Source organism: Physella acuta, unplaced genomic scaffold, assembly GCF_028476545.2.
Source record: "Physella acuta isolate Inbredline_101_S28 unplaced genomic scaffold, ASM2847654v3 ptg000714l, whole genome shotgun sequence".
In the NCBI taxonomy this organism is placed as follows: domain Eukaryota; kingdom Metazoa; phylum Mollusca; class Gastropoda; family Physidae; genus Physella; species Physella acuta.
The window spans coordinates 548,140-569,819 of NW_026732232.1; the positions used below are offsets into that span (position 1 = coordinate 548,140).

At 44.4% G+C, this 21,680-nt stretch overlaps 1 protein-coding gene across 4 annotated transcripts in view; it reads right to left on the bottom strand.

The window, feature by feature from the left end:
• The window catches only part of LOC131949803 (SLIT-ROBO Rho GTPase-activating protein 1), a 68,415-nt gene that overhangs the window by 32,479 nt on the left and 14,256 nt on the right, over nucleotides 1–21,680 (bottom strand). The window contains exons 1-2 of one of the 4 annotated variants that reach the window (XM_059311777.1): nucleotides 15,932–16,265; nucleotides 15,083–15,250 (exon numbers count right to left, since the gene is read on the bottom strand). The exons of 2 other annotated variants lie outside the window; for them this stretch is intronic. In XM_059311777.1, coding sequence (XP_059167760.1) covers nucleotides 15,083–15,179 — 97 coding nt within the window. In that variant the 5' untranslated portion in view covers nucleotides 15,180–15,250; nucleotides 15,932–16,265. Of the gene's footprint in view, nucleotides 1–2,488; nucleotides 2,896–15,082; nucleotides 15,251–15,931; nucleotides 16,266–21,680 lie in introns of those variants that run through there. One more of the 4 variants, XM_059311778.1, reaches the window with a different exon arrangement.

Sequence of the window (21,680 nt, forward strand, 5' to 3'; positions counted from 1 at the left end):
AGTTAAAATACTGTTAGATAATGTACATATTAACCTCAACTTTCGTTACGTGCTGGAAAATTATTTAAAAAACAAATCACTGTGTTTGCATGTTTTTGCTGTAGGCCTTATCTTGGTCGGCTTCTCCTCAATCGGCTTTGTCCGTCCTTATTTGTGTTGTTGACGTTTTGCGTAAATGACAGTCTTTGTACTGTGTCGACTTTCTGTTTTGATCCTATGCTTTGTTATGTAATTAGCGTGTTTAAGGTGGTTGAACTATTGTTGCGATGAGTTGAGGGCACCAATCTAGGTCTTTATGTCATTTCACGCTAATTTAAAATTAGCATTCAACAAAACGATTGAACGAAACCGAGAAGGTTCGAACATTATAATCAAATCTATTAAATATTGTATGTAAAACGGAATTACAATTAATACCTACAAACTTTATATATCTTTTATTTGTGTTTTAAATATGACTATATGTATACAACCCACGCATATATATCTAAAATATTTACAATACATTTAATTAATCGTTAGTTGATTTACATAATACGTACAAGTATTAACACATTCCATGCAAATACACATTCGTGACTTTTTTCCTGTGACTATTTTTTTTGTGTTTTTACTTTCTCGCATGTACAAAGTATAGAGAAAGTCTAGTAATCGTGCACCAAAAAAAAAAAAAAAAATTGGAGATTTTTACAAATCTCGACGTTTTACACCTCCCTGAGTCGGAAAAACATATTTTTGCAATCTTGTCCGTATGTCTGTGTGTATGTGTGTGTCTGTAAACACGATAACTTGAGTACCGTTACAGCTAGGTTGATGAAATTTCATATATAAGTATTTTATCAAAATCGTAGATCCGTATCAACTTTTGAGCGATTTCCGATAACCGGAAGTGGTATTTTTTCTACATTGAATGTTTCAAAAGCCTATAACTTGAGTACTATTTCAGATAGATAAATAAAATTTCATATGTAAGTAAAAGATCTAATCCTCTACCTTCTATCAAATTTTGAGTAATTTCCGTTGACAGGAAGTAGTAATTTACGCTATTTCCGATTTCTCAAAAAAAAAAAAAAAAAAAAAAAAAAAAAACGCATATAAATTTATAAAGTACTAATAATATTGCGCTCTATTGTGCACATTTTGTTATGGCGTTCGCTTGGTGCGCAATTATTTTTTCTACGAGATTCTATTCTATTTTTAAAAGTTTAAGTAATTAAAAATCATGTCTATATTCCGAGTTGCCATCCCACGTAGTGTAAGAATATTCGAGAAAGTTTAGGGGAGATCAGTCCCGGTTTATTTTCCCCTGTGACTTTTTTTCCTACAACCGTGTCGTCATCCGTGTAAAAAAATGTTTTCGCCGTCATTCGATGACACGTTTGAGATGATTTATTTCATGTGCGCGGTCACACCTTTTTACTAGTATACCGAGTATAGAGAAAGTATTGTAATTTTGCAAACAAATTATATAGGATTTTGATAGTTTTCGCCGTTTCACACCTTAACACTTTATCGTATACGCAATATAAAGGATGCAGTGTATTCAAAAATCTAATGACGAAATTTCATGAACAAGTTTTTCAGTGACCTCCGATAAACGGAATGGTTAGTTTATTTATGTTTTTTAAGAATACAATTAACTTTTATATAGTTTCAGTTTTCAAATTTTAAACATGTTGAATATCTTATCTTGATTCTGTCAAACTTTGACTGATTTCCGCTGAACGAAAGTATGACTGCTAAATTTCCGATGTCTGAAAAACGAACATACCGATTTCTTCAAAATTTTCACGTAGGTCTAGACGTGATGACAATGCATTATGAAATAAAATTTGTCTGAATCAGATGTTTAATTAACTGATACAAATTTAATGTTTCCTTTATACAGCACTCATTTCCGCTCTATCATGTGCACATTGTTTGCGTTCATTTGGACGCAAGTCCTTTCCAATTATTAATAATATAAAGTTTAGGGGAGATCTCTCCCGCTTTTTTATATATGGCGTAGCAGTTTTATTTTTCTTTATAATAGTCGATGGCTCCTAACATTAATATACAGTCCGGGTATGTAGATAGTGTAACACGCGTGGCTATATGGGCTGTGGGTGGGGGTTTGTTGTGAGTGGGGTTGGTGGATGTTGGGTGTGATTTGATGCTTGATGGATGTGAATGGAGTTTGGTGCATGTAGGGCGTGAGCAGGATTTAGTGTAAAATAGGTGTTAAGTTGGTGCGCTACCTTTGTAGGTGTTAAGTTGGTGCGCTACCTTTGTATGTGTTAAGTTGGTGCGCTACCTTTGTAGGTGTTAAGTTGGTGCGCTACCTTTGTAGGTGTTAAGTTGGTGCGCTACCTTTGTAGGTGTTAAGTTGGTGCGCTACCTTTGTAGGTGTTAAGTTGGTGCACTACCTTTGTGATAAGTGTGCACACGCTTAACAAGAAAAGGTTAGGATGACATTTGATAACAACACGTTTCAACAACCTGAACTTACCCATGATGTGAGGTGTTTCTGTATACCATGTTTCGTTAGGCCTCGTGCAAGCGAACAGCGAGTAGCGGTTCCTGGCACGCATAGTAGCGTCCCCTTGAGCTCCAGTTTAGTTCTATGTGTGTGTCCGACACAACTAGCTATAGTAGGTTCTACTGCCAGTGGCGTCAATGTGTGTCCCCGACACAACTAGCTACAGCAAGTTTGACGGCCAGCAGTGTCACCGTGTGTGGCAGTCAGCGCCATCACGTATTGTTTTACAAGGAAAGTTCTGCTGTCAGTATTTGACAGTTCGTAGCTTGTTAGGTCACGTGAGACATTGGTAAACTTCCGACCGTTGTGCCAAGTCAAGTGTCAGGAAGTATAAACTATCGCATCACTAGTTACACACAAATGGTTGGTTGACAGATCAAGTATAAACTATCACATCACTAGTTACACACACATAGTTGGTTAACAGTTAGATCTTATCAGCTTCACTTACTTCACACTTGCCTAGTTATGCACAAGCGAAGTCAGACTAGCTATAATAAAACCATTTGTGTGGGGTAAGCAATATGGGGAAAGTTAAGGCTGCTGGACATAAAGCTTATCACACGATAACTTCATATGTCGAGGTCAAGAAACATATGAACTATAATTCATCTGACCAAAGGATCGCTAGGTCAAAAGGGAATCTTTAATGCGGTGCCAACTAGCCATAATAAAACTACTTATATGGGGTAAGCGATGTCAACTAGCCATAATAAAACTACTTATATGGGGTAAGCGATGTCAACTAGCCATAATAAAACTACTTATATGGGGTAAGCGATGTCAACTAGCCATAATAAAACTACTTATATGGGGTAAGCGATGTCAACTAGCCATAATAAAACTACTTATATAGGGTAAGCGATGTCAACTAGCCATAATAAAACTACTTATATGGGGTAAGCGATGTCAACTAGCCATAATAAAACTACTTATATGGGGTAAGCGATGTCAACTAGCCATAATAAAACTACTTATATGGGGTAAGATGTCAGATTAGTCACCATAAAACCATTTGAATGGGGCAAGCAATGCCAGACTATCTCTACTAATGCTACATATATGAGACCTGCTTTTTAAAAAACGTGTGAATGAACATTAAGAGGAAAATCTTTTTAAAAAAGTCACCCAACGTTGTTACAAGCCCTAAAAAGATCAAATATTTTAATAACAAACTAAGTATAGTGTAGCATGACAGGCAAATCGGCCAAAACTGTCAGAACAGAGCAGTAATTCTAGACTCTAGTCCTCGGGAAATGACAAAAATACCGAGTCACACACCGGCTGTACAACCTTAGACAAGGGAGATGACAAAGTAAAAGGGAGCGCAGAGTTGTCCTGGATTGTTTACCTTTGACGTGTTGAGCGTTATTAGGAGAATTACATTTCAGATACTAAACTAATAACTGACACAATAACACTAACCATACACATTGTTATCAAGCAAAATAAAATTTCCACTTCAGAATACAGAAATAACTACACCATGAATTATTCAAACTGTATATAATTATTGAATAGATTAAAAAAGAATAAAGACATACGATTGAGGAAGTGAAATATGTCAACTTGATGGTGCAGTAGATTAAAACTATGATTGTATGATCAGAATAAACCACACTTATGTTTCCACAAGAAACCATATTTATCTGGCCACAAGAAAACCCACTTATCTGGCCACAAGAAAACCCACTTATCTGACAAGAATAAACCACACTTATCTGGCCACAAGAAAACCCACTTATTTGACCACAAGAAAACCCACTTATCTGACCACAAGAAAACCCACTTATCTGACCACAAGAAAACCCACTTATCTGACCACAAGAAACCACACTTATCTGACCACAAGAAACCACACTTATCTGACCACAAGAAAACCCACTTATCTGACCACAAGAAAACCCACTTATCTGACTACAAGAAACCACACTTATCTGACCACAAGAAAACCCACTTATCTGACCACAAGAAACCACACTTATCTGGCAACAAGAAAACCCACTTATCTGACCAGAATAAACCACACTTATCTGACCAGAATAAACCACACTTATGTCTCCACAAGAAAGCCCACGTATCTAGGCAGAATAAAGCACAGGTAGGCAACTAACCCAGCAAGCAAGTGGAGGATGCAGCTCTTTACTCTGATGTTGCCTACCTATCCCTGTTGGCCTACTGCTACCGTGGAAATTAAAGTTGGTTCCATGCAGCAGATAGCTTCTACAGCCACCTCCTATAAAAACATATCGTCTAATCAGCGAGCTGGAGGTGTAAAAATGTTACCATCCCGACTCTGATGTTTTCTGTCAGATACTGGCCGGCCAGAGCTAGACGGGAGCTCATGTCTTATCACAGCCCGTCCTATGTCGTCACCGCTATCAAATCTGGCTTCGTGTTTTGTTTATTGGTTTAGAATAAACTTTAGCACTCAACTCAAGTTTTTCACCCCCCCCCCCCTCCCGTGTATGTGCTCTAAGTACCTACAGGTACAGACTTTGTTTAACCCAATTCCCTCAGTCCATCGAGTCCCATCATACCCCAATCCACCCAGTCCCATCATCAATTCCCTAAGTCCATCCAGTCCCTTCGTCAACACCCCCACCCGCACCCTATCAAACACTGACCACTCCCCCAGTCCAGATTGTGAGTGAGTTCATGTCCCATGTGTCCATGCACTCCCCCCCCCCAACCATATCATTTGGGTCCCCAAATCTGGGTGCACCCCTCCCCTTAAAGAACCCGCGGCTATTTGGCACCCCACAATTTCTGTAACTCCTTCTTTAACTTGAGTCACCCTCTAATATGTGCTCCACCCTTCAAGAACCCAAGGCTGTATCCCCCCCCCCTCCACCCCAGTCACCGACCGACATCTCTGTGCCCCCTCACCCCCAGCTCTATAACCCCATCCCCTCCCAGAGAGACCGCCTCTCTACCCCCCCCCCCTCCCCCCAACGAGCATCTCTGAAGCGTTAGGTTTCCTATCTTCCAGCCGTCTATTTTGGTCTGGATGATAAAGTGTGGAGCTGCCTCGATCAATACACCGTTTTCTACATGAATGAGTGGAGCAGACAAATAGCTGATGGGTCTTAAACAGCAATTTTTATAAACAGCAGACACATGTGTCAGCAAAAATAAAACACACAAAAACAGGCAAAACGGAATACAATATAAAAACTGCTCGAATGAAGGATATCAACTAAACGTTTTGTTAACATACATGGCATGGTGTTTATAAAAATGTTAAAATGTAAGTCAGGTACCTATCAGAGCTGGGTGAGATAAGCTACGTCTTACAGTCACAAGTCAAAACTCAGATCTGAACTCGAAACGTTCGAGCTAGCAGTCAAACGCTCTATATCACTACCCCGACGTGGGGAGGGGTAGCAGTTTGGTTTGTTGAAAACTGCTACCCCTCCCAAGGCCTACACAACCACCTACCCCCACATAAGCCCAAACATCCACCCCACCTACACCAACATAAGCCTACACATCTACACCATCTAGCCCACATACAGATCTACACATCCACCTATTGCCATTAATTTTACACATCCCCTAAACATAAGCCTAAGCATTAACCCCACATAAGCCTACACAACTACACCACCTACCCCACACACAGGCATAGGCATCTACACCAGCTACCCCAGAATATGCCTACACACCCCCCCCCCATAATCCTACACATACACCCCCCATAAGCCTACACATACACCCCCCCATAAGCCTACACATACAACCCACCTCCCCCCCGCACAGACATACACATCCACCTACCCCCCACAGACCTACACATCCACCTACCTCCTCCCCCCACACAGACCTACACATCCACCTACCTCCTTCCCCCACATAGACCTACACATCCACCTACCTCCTCCCCCCCCACAGACCTACACATCCACCTACCTCCCCCCCCCCCACAGACCTACACATCCACCTACCTCCCCCCACAGACCTACACATCCCCCCCCACAGACCTACAGATCCACCTACCTCCCCTCCCCCCACAGACCTACACATCCACCTCTCCCCCCCCCCCACAGACCTACACATCCCCCCCCCACAGACCTACAGATCCACCTACCTCCCCCCCACACAGACCTACACATCCACCTACCTCCTTCCCCCACATAGACCTACACATCCACCTACCTCCTCCCCCCCCCACAGACCTACAGATCCACCTACCTCCTTCCCCCACATAGACCTACACATCCACCTACCTCCTCCCCCCCACAGACCTACACATCCACCTACCTCCCCCCCCCCACAGACCTACACATCCACCTACCTCCCCCCACAGACCTACACATCCCCCCCCACAGACCTACAGATCCACCTACCTCCCCTCCCCCCACAGACCTACACATCCACCTCTCCCCCCCCCCCACAGACCCACACATCCACCTATCCCCCCCCCACAGACCTACACATCCCCCCCCCCCACAGACCTACAGATCCACCTACCTCCCCCACAGACCTACACATCCACCTCCCCCCCACAGACCTACAAATCCACCTACCTACCCCCCCTACAGACCTACACATCCACCTACCCCCCCCCCTACAGACCTACACATCCACCTACCTCCCCCCCCCCCACTGACCTACACCTCCCCCCCCCCACACAGACCTACACATCAACCCCCCCCCCCACACACAGACCTACACATCCACCCCCCCACACAGACCTACACATCCACCCCCCCCACAGACCTACACATCCACCTACCTCCCCCCCCCCACACACACAGACCTACACATCCACCTACCTCCCCCCCCCCCACAGACCTACACATCCACCTACCTCCCCCCCCCCCCCCCACAGACCTACAGATCCACCTACCTACACCCACCTAATCCAGACATGTTCCTCCTTATCTGCCTCAAGAAAAGCTTATCTCTTGCCACGCTGACCCCGGACAGATAAAAATCGATAAAAAACAGTAAATAAACAGAAGCTGGTCTGGTTTTCTTCTGGAAGTTCAGTCAGAGCAGGGCGGGGTTAGGTAAGCTAGGCTAGATGGTTAGGTTAGTCTAGGCTAGATGGTTAGGTTAGTCTAGGCTAGATGGTTAGGTTAGATGGTTAGGTTAGTCTAGGCTAGATGGTTAGGTTAGTCTAGGCTAGATGGTTAGGTTAGTCTAGGCTAGATGGTTAGGTTAGATGGTTAGGTTAGTCTAGGCTAGATGGTTAGGTTAGTCTAGGCTAGATGGTTAGGTTAGGCTAGGCTAGATGGTTAGGTTAGATGGTTAGGTTAGTCTAGGCTAGATGGTTAGGTTAGCCTAGGCTAGATGGTTAGGTTAGCCTAGGCTAGATGGTTAGGTTAGATGGTTAGGTTAGTCTAGGCTAGATGGTTAGGTTAGCCTAGGCTAGATGGTTAGGTTAGCCTAGGCTAGATGGTTAGGTTAGTCTAGGCTAAATGGTTAGGTTAGTCTAGGCTAGATGGTTAGGTTAGTCTAGGCTAGATGGTTAGGTTAGATGGTTAGGTTAGTCTAGGCTAGATGGTTAGGTTAGTCTAGATGGTTAGGTTAGTCTAGGCTAGATGGTTAGGTTAGTCTAGGCTAGATGGTTAGGTTAGTCTAGGCTAGATGGTTAGGTTAGTCTAGCCTAGATAGATAGTCTAGGCTAGATGGTTAGGTTAGCTAGGCTAGATGGTTAGGTTAGATGGTTAGGTTAGTCTAGGTTAGATGGTTAGGTTAGTCTAGGCTAGATGGTTAGGTTAGCCTAGGCTAGATGGTTAGGTTAGCCTAGGCTAGATGGTTAGGTTAGTCTAGGCTAAATGGTTAGGTTAGTCTAGGCTAGATGGTTAGGTTAGTCTAGGCTAGATGGTTAGGTTAGATGGTTAGGTTAGTCTAGGCTAGATGGTTAGGTTAGTCTAGATGGTTAGGTTAGTCTAGGCTAGATGGTTAGGTTAGTCTAGGCTAGATGGTTAGGTTAGTCTAGCCTAGATAGATAGTCTAGGCTAGATGGTTAGGTTAGCTAGGCTAGATGGTTAGGTTAGTCTAGGCTAGATGGTTAGGTTAATCTAGGCTAGATGGTTAGGTTAGTCTAGGCTAGATGGTTAGGTTAGTCTAGGCTAGATGGTTAGGTTAGTCTAGGCTAGATGGTTAGGTTAGATGGTTAGGTTAGTCTAGGCTAGATGGTTAGGTTAGATGGTTAGGTTAGTCTAGGCTAGATGGTTAGGTTAGTATAGGCTAGATGGTTAGGTTAGTCTAGGCTAGATGGTTAGGTTAGTCTAGGCTAGATGGTTAAGTTAGTCTAGCCTAGATAGATAGTCTAGGCTAGATGGTTAGGTTAGCTAGGCTAGATGGTTAGGTTAGCCTAGGCTAGATGGTTAGGTTAGTCTAGGCTAGATGGTTAGGTTAGTCTAGGCTAAATGGTTAGGTTAGTCTAGGCTAAATGGTTAGGTTAGCCTAGGTTAGATGGTTAGGTTAGCCTAGGTTAGATGGTTAGGTTAGCCTAGGCTAGATGGTTAGGTTAGCATAGGCTAGATGGTTAGGTTAGTCTAGGCTCTAAGGTTTGGGTAGCCTATGCTAGATGAACTAGAGGCTAAACCTATGAAGTTCATGAAGCTCGTTTAAATATTTAGGCCAATGCTATCAAACAAGGCAGTAATGTAGATTACAAGCATGAAACAAATATGTCCATAGACACAGTACCAGCGTAAAATCAACATGCCCATACAAACCTACCAGCGTGAACCTACCCACACAAACCTACCAGCCTGAACCTACCCACACAAACCTACCAGCGTGAACCTACCCACACAAACCTACCAGCCTGAACCTACCCATACAAACCTACAGGCGTGAACCTACCCACAAACCTATCAGCGTGAACCTACCCATACAAACCTATCAGCGTGAACCTACCTACACAAACCTACCAGCGTGAACCTACCCACACAAAACCTATCGGCGTGAACCTACTTAACACCAAGAGCTCCACCACTCCATAATAGAATAGCAGGGTAACCACGTGGATATAAACACACAGAAACAAAGTCAATGGATACACAATCCACAAATGCAACAGCCGTTAAAATCGAATGATCCACAAACTCACTAATCCACGCATGGAGCCTGCGTATAATCGAACAATTCACAAAATCGTGGAAACAATGTCGGAACGGTGGGGAAAAAAAAAACCAAGCTACAAAGCAAGGGAGGTAACTAAGAATAATCTCAGCAACAATGCGGCAGAGAGCTATCGGCCTAGCACATACCAGCTGTTATGAAGGTTTTCTATTCATTTCTTTTTCCAGCTGTTTCTCTTCACATGCCCCTCGACTGGTTCAACATTGACGTTCTTAGCTTGGTTTCACGCACTTTATTTATCAAATAAAACCACGCATTTTACTTTTGTTTAACGCTTAGTTTATACGATTGATTAAAATATCGATGTTAAAATTGCATTAAATTAAATATTTACTTTTTAGATCATCACACGTTTTAAAAAAGTATTACAATATCATGTCACAGCTTTTGATCTAGATTTCAGGTTAATGCTAAACACCAGTTATCGTTACTGTCAAATGCTGGATGTCCAAAGAGAAATGAACTCTGGAAAGGGGCGATAACGTGTGCGAGACGTGAAGGAAGAATGCTATGAATGTTTGCTACCCGACCCGAATGGGTGTCTTGTACAATCTGGTGAGTACAAGGTCGGGCTGACTGCACGTGTACGTATCACGTGACCTCACTACAGAAACGTTTACACACGATCTCGAACATTTACGCACAACTTCAACTCAATGGTAGGCTTGTTGCCTACAAAAATGTGTTGCCTATAACAAATCACTGTTAATCATCTCTAGACTTATAGTTTCACAACAAAACATCACTTGTACCTATCACTATAAAAGTTCACAACAAAACATTACTTGTACCTATCACTATAAAAGTTCACAACAAAACATTACTTGTACCTATCACTAGAAAAGTTCACAACAAAACATCACTTGTACCTTCACTATTAAAGTTCACAACAAAACATTACTTGTACCTTCACTATAAAAGTTCACAACAAAACATTACTTGTACCTATCACTAGAAAAGTTCACAACAAAACATTACTTGTACCTATCACTGTTAAAAGTTCACAACAAAACATCACTTGTACCTATCACTGTTAAAAGTTCACAACAAAACATCACTTGTACCTAACACTAGAAAAGTTCACAACAAAACATCACTTGTACCTATGAAGACCGAGAATCTCTGCCATAAGAAATACTACAAGACCAGGGGCGGGCTCCACCCAGCCTTTAATACAAAGCATAAAAACACCTGGTTGCACCGGCAGCACGGCATCACCTGAATACAGCTCACACGAGTCTGGCGTTCACTAGGCCGTGACCAGGATGCCGTCCAAGACAAACAAAAGAAAACTGAGGGGGGAAATAAAATGGAATTGTCGAGGGAAAAAACAACGTTTTGAGATTCTACAACTAAAGCACTAGGTTGTGATTCTACAACTACTGAAGGTTGTGATTCTACAACTACAACAATAGGTTGATATTCTACAACTACAGCAAAAGGTTGAGATTCTACAGCTAATGAAGGTTGAGATTCAATAGCTGAAGCACACATATTCCATAAGGTTTAGACTTCATAATAGATGCATCAGGTTTGGATGACATAACTGAAGTACTAGGTTTAGACTGCATAATAAGCACTAGGTTTAGACTGTATACAAAGCACTAAGTTTAGAATCCATAACTGAAATACTAGGTTTAGAATCCATAACTGAAGCACTAGGTTTAGACTGCATACAAAACACTAGGTTTAGAATCCATAACTGAATTACTAGGTTTAGACTGCATACAAAGCACTAGGTTTAGACTGCATAATAAGCACTATGTTTAGAATCCATAACTGAAGTACTAGGTTTAGACTGTATACAAAGCACTAAGTTTAGAATCCATAACTGAAATACTAGGTTTAGAATCCATAACTGAAGCACTAGGTTTAGACTGCATACAAAACACTAGGTTTAGAATCCATAACTGAATTACTAGGTTTAGACTGCATACAAAGCACTAGCTTTAGATACCATAACTGAAGCACTAGGTTTAGAATCCATAGCTGAAGCAGTAGCCTTTGAATCCATACGTGAAGCACTAACCGATAATTTCACCTGCGGGACAAAAAAACAAATACGGCAGAACAAAGCCCAGGGAGGGCTAAGGGACCCCCCCTCCTATGAATGCACCCACCCACCTAGCCCAGCACATGTCCCAGCAATAATACCTTGTCACATACACATCTTCCTGCGGCCAACACGAGCCGCTCATTGATAAACAAACGCGAATCGCGGGCTTTTGTGTATGTCAATATTGGCTCCCTCGCTGGGCTGCTCATTTAAAAGACATTGCTTATTGTCCCTAGCTGGACCACGTCCTACTAGAGTTAAATGACCAGGTCTCTAGGCCGGATAAATGACCGCATCGTATTTAGCATGGGGTCAACTATCGCATCAAACTGAACGTTGGTCAAATAACCACATTTTTAACACTTTTTACACTTCAAAGCGATCACTAGACCGGCCACATCATTGGCCAAATCCCTTCAATAGCATGCTTTCAAATATGAAAATAACTAAACTACCTTTACAGCGAGTAGATAAATACAACTATAATGTCCATGGCTTATTGACAAAATGTGTTTAACTAGCACATTATAAATTGTGTTAAAGCATGAATGAAGTATAAGCTTGTTAACCTCGTAGTTAAAGTTGAGATAGTCAGCACAAAGCTCTTGTTAGCTCTAGCCCAATGGTGTAAAGCTCCACAAAACTCCACCAGCACACGGGAGAAAAAAATCCTCCGTGGTATGTCTGTGACATTTCGTGTGAGAGGCCAACCTAGACCAGAGCATTGACCGACAGTTGGGAAACAAAAGCTTTCAATAATACACGGTTAGGGGAGGCGACTTGGTTCGCTTTTGTAAGAACTCAGGTTACTACAGGTAATCGTAGTGCTAAAGTGTTCGTCAAACTGAGCTTGTTAGAGAGGGGGGAATAGACAGGCTGTATTTGCTCATGTGTATACGGATCATGATACCGCATCAACTCGGGGCATAGGGCAGATAGTCTTTTAAAATATTTAGTACAGTGTGTAGGGCAGATAATCAAGTATCTAATAAGTGTAATGTCTTTTGAATAGTTTCATATAAAGACTCGTGCACAAGAAACTAACAATGGTACAATACGATAGTCAAATAGGCCTGAAAGAAGGTCTTATACGCCCATTCTGATTCCACAAGGTCTAACACGCCCACATTGGTACCAAAACGTCTAACACGCCCACATTGGTACTAAAACGTCTAACACGCCCACACTAATACAAGTATAACACGCCCACACTGGTACAAGTCTAACACGCCCACACGGGTACACTATGAAGGTCTAACACGCCCACACGGGTACACTATAAAGGTCTAACACGCCCACACTGGTACACTATGAAGGTCTAACACGCCCACACTGGTACACTATGAAGGTCTAACACGCCCACACTAGTACAAGTCTAACACGCCCACACGGGTACACTTTGAAGCTCTATTATTCCCGCAATGGAACCAAACTGTGGTGTAGAGAAACAACGGACCTGCTATGGTACAAAAAAAAACCTCTCCAAGGCCAGAGGCCGGTTACACAAAATCTGGATGACAGTCTGAAACATCAAGTCTGATCTAAAACCATTATCTTTCTGATCGATCAGTGAACGGTACCAGTAACACACATACGATAGGTCACCCCTTGCTATCTAACAGATCTCATGTGTGACAGCAAGAAATACCACACAAAACAATCCTTTGAAGAGAAACGGCCATTACATCCAGGCGACGGCTGACCAGCACACGGCCACACCAGCCCGTGTTGTCCGATGGCGAAGAGATGCCAGTCTGGTTGCCGGGAAAAATGACAGCCCGCGTGCTCGAGTGCCATCCGTGTGTGGGGGAGGTCACACAGGCGTGTCTCAGAGGGGAGGTCTCACACAGGCGTGTCTCAGTGGGGAGGTCTCACATAGGCGTGTCTAGGTGGGGAGGCGTGTCTCAAAGGGGAGGTCACACACAGGCGTGTCTGGGTGGGGAGGTCTCATATAGGCGTGTCTAGTTGAGGCGTGTCTCGAAGAGGAGGTATCACATAGGCATGTCTCAGTGGGGAGGCGTGTCTCAGAGGAGAGATGTGTCTCAGTGGGGAGGTCACACATAGGCGTGTCTCAGTAGGGGGGTCACACACAGGCGTGTCTCGGTGGGGAGGCGTGTCTCAGTGGGGAGGTCTCACATAGGCGTGTCTAGTTGAGGAGGCGTGTCTCAAAGAGGAGGTATCACATAGGCATGTCTCAGCGGGGAGGTCTCACAGGCGTGTCTCGGTGAGGAGGCGTGTCTCTGTAGGAAGGCGTGTCTCAGCGGGGAGGTCACACACAGGCGTGTCTCAGAGGTGGAGGTCTCACATTGGCGTGTCTCAGTGGAGAGGCGTGTCTCGGTTGTAAGGCATCTCAGTAGGAAGGCGTCTCAGTAGGGAGGCGTGTCTTAGTAGGAAGGCGTGTCTTAGTAGGGAGGCGTGTCTTAGTAGGAAGGCGTGTCTTAGTAGGGAGGCGTGTCTCAGTAGGTCTAAAAGCGTATCTTAGCGGGGCCGCACATAACTAAGCTGTTGTGTGCTCTAGAGTGAGTGATGAGGTCACCGAGTGCAGCTGAGTCTCTAAACGTGACCATTTGTGTGGGCCACGATATACAGAAGCAGCAATGGTGACGGCTGTGATGACCACGCTAATCGCACGAACAAGCAGATCCGCGTAGAGAGATGATCTAAAACGACTGGTTTAAATCTCACAAGATTTCAGAAGACCAGTGTCTACAGCGGATGGAACAACCCCCCCCCTACCCCACACTTCCCCAGCCAGAGGTACCGTATCGATCGGTCAGCACGGCGCTCTACTTTATTGATTTGACCAAAAATCTTCACCCCCCCCCTCCCCTATCGTATTAGTGGTTGATAAATAATATTCTTGTTACAATAATTAACGAATTAATGAGTTGAGAGAGAGAAGGGGGAGTAATGCATATCAACTAGAAGGGTTTTACGGTGAAGAATAATTGCTGCACAAATGCCACTAAGATTAAACTATTTGGTTACATAGAAATAATGCGGTTATCATGAAAGGGAAGTAATACGCTAAAAGACAAACCATGCAACGTTACGCATTACTTCTCCTGATTCAGTATCATGGGTGAAGTGTTATGACGAGTTAAACCATTGTCAGCTTAGTAGTAATAGAAGTAAATTAACGCGAGTTGAATTAACGACTCCATAATATATGTATTTTATTACAAGAAAAAATATATACAGTTAGGAAGAACAGCCAGGGTGTACAGAGACAGACAGCAAGGAAAGACAACCAAGGACAGCAAGGACAGACAAGAATGGTGTACACACAAGACAGCAAGGAAAGACAACCATGGTGTACACACAAGACAGCAAGGAAAGACAACCAAAGACAGCAAGGAAAGACAACCAAAGACAGCAAGGACAGACAAGAATGGTGTACTCACGTGCAGCGAATGAATGACGTTTCCTGGCCGACCTTCTGAGGGAGGAGGATCGCGTGAACCCGTGAGGTACACCCAGCTCTGACGTGGGGGACGACATGATCCCCGACTAAAGTCTACTGAGTCCAGCTACAAGTGTCTACATCTAGCTGACCGGCACTATAGGCTGCACTAGTGGACACAAGCTCCATGTAACACAACACGCTGGCACAATCATGGCATACGGCCACATTTCATCACTTATACTGACCACAACCTACTGGCAGAATACTGACCACAACCTACTAGTAGAATACTGACCACAACCTACTAGTAGAATACTGACCACAACCTACTAGTAGAATACTGAGTATACAACCTACTAGTAGAATACTGACCACAACCTACTAGTAGATTACTGACCACAACCCACTTAAAGTAACTCAAATGCTTACCGCAACATGGCAACTACAATACTGAACACAACTTACTTAAGGCAACTACAATACTGACCACAACCTACTTAAGACAACTACACTTCTAACCAAAGTTTACTTAAGCCAACTAGAATTATTGACCCCAGCTATTTCTATTACAATTCTGACAACCTACTTTACATCGGTAGTTGACTTCAAATGTGACAAAGGAAGCGGCAGAAGAACCACTATGTGTAACTTTCAAACTGACCACTGTCTAAGAAATGCAGCAATAAACATCAGAACCAAGACGCTATCATCAAAATATCCAAGCGAGCAGCGATGAAACCATCAAGGCGGCCCATGCAACCAGAGAACATCAGACAAAACATAACTGTAACGTATCAGGGGTAGAGGAGAAAGACCCTGGCCATACGGTTTTACCACAGACCCTTACATTATGTCGATCGGAAATTCCCCCTCGAGCAAGCCTCAGATCTCAACACACGTCCGCCGGCGAGCTGAAACAACAAGTGTGTCGGTGTGTAGGTAGGCAGAGTGTGCTGCACTTATCGGGATAAGCTATCACGTTCTCAGATATTACGTGGACACAAATCTTTCTTTAATACGTCGGGTGGGGGAGGGATCACACGGCCAGCTACAGCGATGAGAGATTGTATCAGTCCGTCCGTTTCAACTTGATGGTGATCCGCTACACTTCACACGATACACACGGCTCAACGTGACACTGACACAAGATTGTCACGATACACACGGCGAGCTTCAGTGATGAGAGATTGTATCAGTCCGTCCGTTTCAACTTGATGGTGATCCGCTACACTTCACACGATACACACGGCTCAACGTGACACTGATACAAGAATGTCAAGATACACACGGCTCATGTGACACAAATTGTCACGATACACACGGCTCAACGTGACACAAGATTGTCACGATACACACGGCTCAACGTGACACAAGAATGTCACGATACAAGGCTCAACGTGACATGTCACGGTACACACGGCTCAACGTGACACAAGAATGTCACGATACACACGGCTCAACGTGACACAAGATTGTGATATGACATTATTTTCACTATACAGTATCCTACTGCCAATATAACGTGACACAAAATAATCTAATAATGCCACGGTATAAACCAAGATGGCACAATGTAGTGATGATATACACACAGAACTCACGTGACTGGTATGTACACATCAAATATTGTCACGGCGTACACTAGGAAGAATAGCATTTAAGAAAACTGCTGAAGCACATAGCGAACCACTTGATAACTACTTGAATGTCCTGTTTTTTTAAACCACTTTTCGCTTGGTGAAATAGAGAGAGCGAGAGAGATTAGAGCTAGAGTGACAGATAATGGTAAGGACAGGTAGGTGACACAGGGAGTTGTAAAACCTGTAGTCATAAGGGGAGGGGGAGACTAAGCCTGAGCTCCTGCGCTCTGTCTGTAGTAAGCATCACTGTGTGAAGGTCCTCACTGTGAAAAGGTCTTCGGTGTTAGGACCCACTGTGTGAAGCCAAGATGGTCTTGTACAGAGGGGTCCCTAGCGCCAGGTAGTGTCACCAGCTTCAGTTAGATGTGTACAGTGTAGAGGGTGTCACTACCTTCATGTAGCCTTGTACAGAGGAGGGGGGGTGTCACTAGCTTCATGTAGCCTGGTATAGAGGAGGGGTGTCACTAGCTTCAGGTAGCCTGGTACATAGGAGGGGTGTCACTAGCTTCAGGTAGCCTTGTACAGAGGAGGGAGGGGGTGTCACTAGCTTCAGGTAGCCTGGTACAGATAGGAGGGGTGTCACTAGCTGCAGGTAGCCTGGTACAGAGGAGGGAGGGGGTGTCACTAGCTTCAGGTAGCCTGGTACAGAGGAGGGAGGGGGTGTCACTAGCTTCAGGTAGCCTTGTACAGAGGAGGGAGGGGGTGTCACTAGCTTCAGGTAGCCTGGTACAGAGGAGGGAGGGGGTGTCACTAGCTTCAGGTAGCCTTGTACAGAGGAGGGAGGGGGTGTCACTAGCTTCATGTAGCCTGGTACAGAGGAGGGAGGGGGTGTCACTAGCTTCATGTAGCCTTGTACAGAGGAGGGGGGTGTCACTAGCTTCAGGTAGCCTTGTACAGAGGAGGGAGGGGGTGTCACTAGCTTCATGTAGCCTTGTACAGAGGAGGGGGGTGTCACTAGCTGCAGGTAGCCTGGTACAGATAGGAGGGGTGTCACTAGCTGCAGGTAGCCTGGTACAGAGGAGGGAGGGGGTGTCACTAGCTTCAGGTAGCCTTGTACAGAGGAGGGAGGTGTCACTAGCTTCATGTAGCCTTGTACAGAGGAGGGGGGTGTCACTAGCTTCAGGTAGATGTGTACAGTGTAGAGGGTGTCACTAGCTTCATGTAGCCTTGTACAGAGGAGGGAGGGGGTGTCACTAGCTTCATGTAGCCTTGTACAGAGGAGGGGGGTGTCACTAGCTTCAGGTAGCCTTGTACAGAGGAGGGAGGGGGTGTCACTAGCTTCATGTAGCCTTGTACAGATAGGAGGGGGGTGTCACTAGCTGCAGGTAGCCTGGTACAGATAGGAGGGGTGTCACTAGCTGCAGGTAGCCTGGTACAGAGGAGGGAGGGGGTGTCACTAGCTTCAGGTAGCCTGGTACAGAGGAGGGGGGTGTCACTAGCTTCAGGTAGCCTTGTACAGAGGAGGGAGGGGGGTGTCACTAGCTTCATGTAGCCTTGTACAGAGGAGGGGGGTGTCACTAGCTTCAGATAGCCTTGTACAGAGGAGGGAGGGGGGTGTCACTAGCTTCATGTAGCCTTGTACAGAGGAGGGGGGTGTCACTAGCTTCAGGTAGCCTTGTACAGAGGAGGGGGGGGGGGGGTGTCACTAGCTTCAGGTAGCCTTGTACAGAGGAGGGGGGTGTCACTAGCTGCAGGTAGCCTGGTACAGAGGAGGGAGGGGGTGTCACTAGCTTCAGGTAGCCTGGTACAGAGGAGGGAGGGGGTGTCACTAGCTTCAGGTAGCCTGGTACAGAGGAGGGAGGGGGTGTCACTAGCTTCAGGTAGCCTTGTACAGAGGAGGGGGGTGTCACTAGCTTCAGGTAGCCTTGTACAGAGGAGGGAGGGGGTGTCACTAGCTGCAGGTAGCCTGGTACAGATAGGAGGGGTGTCACTAGCTTCAGGTAGCCTTGTACAGATAGGAGGGGGGTGTCACTAGCTTCAGGTAGCCTTGTACAGATAGGAGGGGGGTGTCACTAGCTTCAGGTAGCCTTGTACAGAGGAGGGAGGGGGTGTCACTAGCTTCAGGTAGCCTGGTACAGAGGAGGGAGGGGGTGTCACTAGCTTCAGGTAGCCTGGTACAGAGGAGGGAGGGGGTGTCACTAGCTTCATGTAGCCTTGTACAGAGGAGGGGGGTGTCACTAGCTTCAGGTAGCCTTGTACAGAGGAGGGAGGGGGTGTCACTAGCTTCATGTAGCCTTGTACAGAGGAGGGGGGTGTCACTAGCTGCAGGTAGCCTGGTACAGATAGGAGGGGTGTCACTAGCTGCAGGTAGCCTGGTACAGAGGAGGGAGGGGGTGTCACTAGCTTCAGGTAGCCTGGTACAGAGGAGGGGGGGTGTCACTAGCTTCAGGTAGCCTGGTACAGATAGGAGGGGTGTCACTAGCTGCAGGTAGCCTGGTACAGATAGGAGGGGTGTCACTAGCTGCAGGTAGCCTGGTACAGAGTAGGGGTTGTCAATAGTTCCAGGTAGCCTGGTACAGTGATGAAGATCGCACTGTCAGCATAGATCTAAGATACCAGCCCTCGCCACCAGCTTGTTTAGAAAAATCGATATTTGTCTGGCATGGCTGGGAGCAGCCCTACCTGCTGGATGTGGAGTTCAAATGTCAAAAACAGATTAGGAACGAGAGGCGCGAGGCAGGTCCCTGCTCCCAGCAGCCTAGCCACACAAGAGCCTGCCGACACATCGATGACACATTAGAGACACGCATGAAACGACCGATACGTGATATATCGATGACACAATAGAGACACACAAGAACCTACAGACACATGAACCTACCGCCACAAGAACCTACCGCCACATGAACCTACCGACACAAGAACCTACCGCCACAAGAACCTACAGACACGTTGTGATGACCACACAACAGTCGCTGTTACCAGAGACATGATAGATAGGATAGAAAACTCGTGTCATCTGTTATGATTCAAATACAAACGACTCACATTGGCCTTCAATACACTAAGGTATAGCGGCCATTAACAAACTGATATACAATAACAGTCAACACAATAATATGTAGTGGTCAGTAAGCATTAACGATCGGCTACCTGATTGTTTAAACATACCTTATCCATGCGCTACAGTGTGCGCAGAATTTAAAACCTTTAACGTACCCAATCGAATTTAACACCAGACAATTTACTATAGGGAGAGGGGAGAGAGACAGAGAGCGTGGAGAAATGAAGGAGTTCCAACAAAATACTTTGAACTCGCACCTGAAACATTAAGGAATCAGATAAGTCAATATTTTGACAAGTAAATTACACGCGCAGCTAGGAACTAACCAAGGTACATTAGGATGTACTCAAACTTATCATCGCGGAGCTGTAGGTACGTTCTTCATCTACTTCATAGCTCGTGGTCTGTAGGCCACATTCATCACTGTATCGCACAACATATAACATACGTTACTAGAACACGATATAACACATCTACCATTACTATCTATATCAGAATAGCTATCACACTTTCAACTTTACTATGCTAGGCCCTGCATACAACGCGTGTACCCAACAAAATTACTGTACATTCCATACGTCACATATATATCCCTATAGAAAACAATATAAACTACACCAGACCTACACAAGAACACTAGATCTAGATATCACACAATAAACTACACCAGACCTACACTAGATCTAGATATCACACAATAAACTACACCAGACCTACACTAGATCTAGATATCACACAATAAACTACACCAGACCTACACTAGATCTAGATATTACACAATAAACTACACCAGACCTACACTAGATCTATATATTACACAATAAACGACACCAGACCTACACTAGATCTAGATATCACACAATAAACTACACCAGACCTACACTAGATATCACACAATAAACTACACCAGACCTACCTATCACACAATAAACTACACCAGACCTATACTAGATATTACACAATAAACTACACCAGACCTATACTAGATATTACACAATAAACTACACCAGACCTATACTAGATATTACACAATAAACTACACCAGACCTATACTAGATATTACACAATAAACTACACCAGACCTATACTAGATATTACACAATAAACTACACCAGACCTATACTAGATATTACACAATAAACTACACCAGACCTATACTAGATATTACACAATAAACTACACCAGACCTATACTAGATATTACACAATAAACTACACCAGACCTATACTAGATATTACACAATAAAAGACACCAGACCTATACTAGATATTACACAATAAACTACACCAGACCTATACTAGATATTACACAATAAAAGACACCAGACCTATACTAGATATTACACAATAAACTACACCAGACCTATACTAGATATTACACAATAAACTACACCAGATATACACAAGAACACTAGATCTAGATACCAGTGAATATCACATAATAAACTACACCAGGCCAACATAAGAACACTAGATCTAGATATTACGCTATCAACTACACCAGATATACACAAGAACACCAGACCTACACTAGATATCACACAATAAACTACACCAGACCTACACTAGATATCACACAATAAACTACACCAGACCTACCTATCACACAATAAACTACACCAGACCTACACAAGAAGAAGACGGGTACATCACACCATAGACCATACGAGTCACACCCAGCCCGTGCACATGACCGAGCTGAAGAACGTGTCCAAACAAACTGGCGGATTGTGACAACTTCATCTGGCAGTGGCTGGTACCGTGTCACGCTGCCAGACGGATAAAAGCATTGCATAACGATTTGAGGGGGGGGGGGACCTCGCGACGCTTGGAAAAAGGGGTTGGGACAAAATCGTATCAAGAAAATAAATGGGTGGATTACAAGAGCAGCAGGCACACACACAATAACTCGCAGTAACGGAATCTAACAGGACCACGTACTCTGCTATGTAA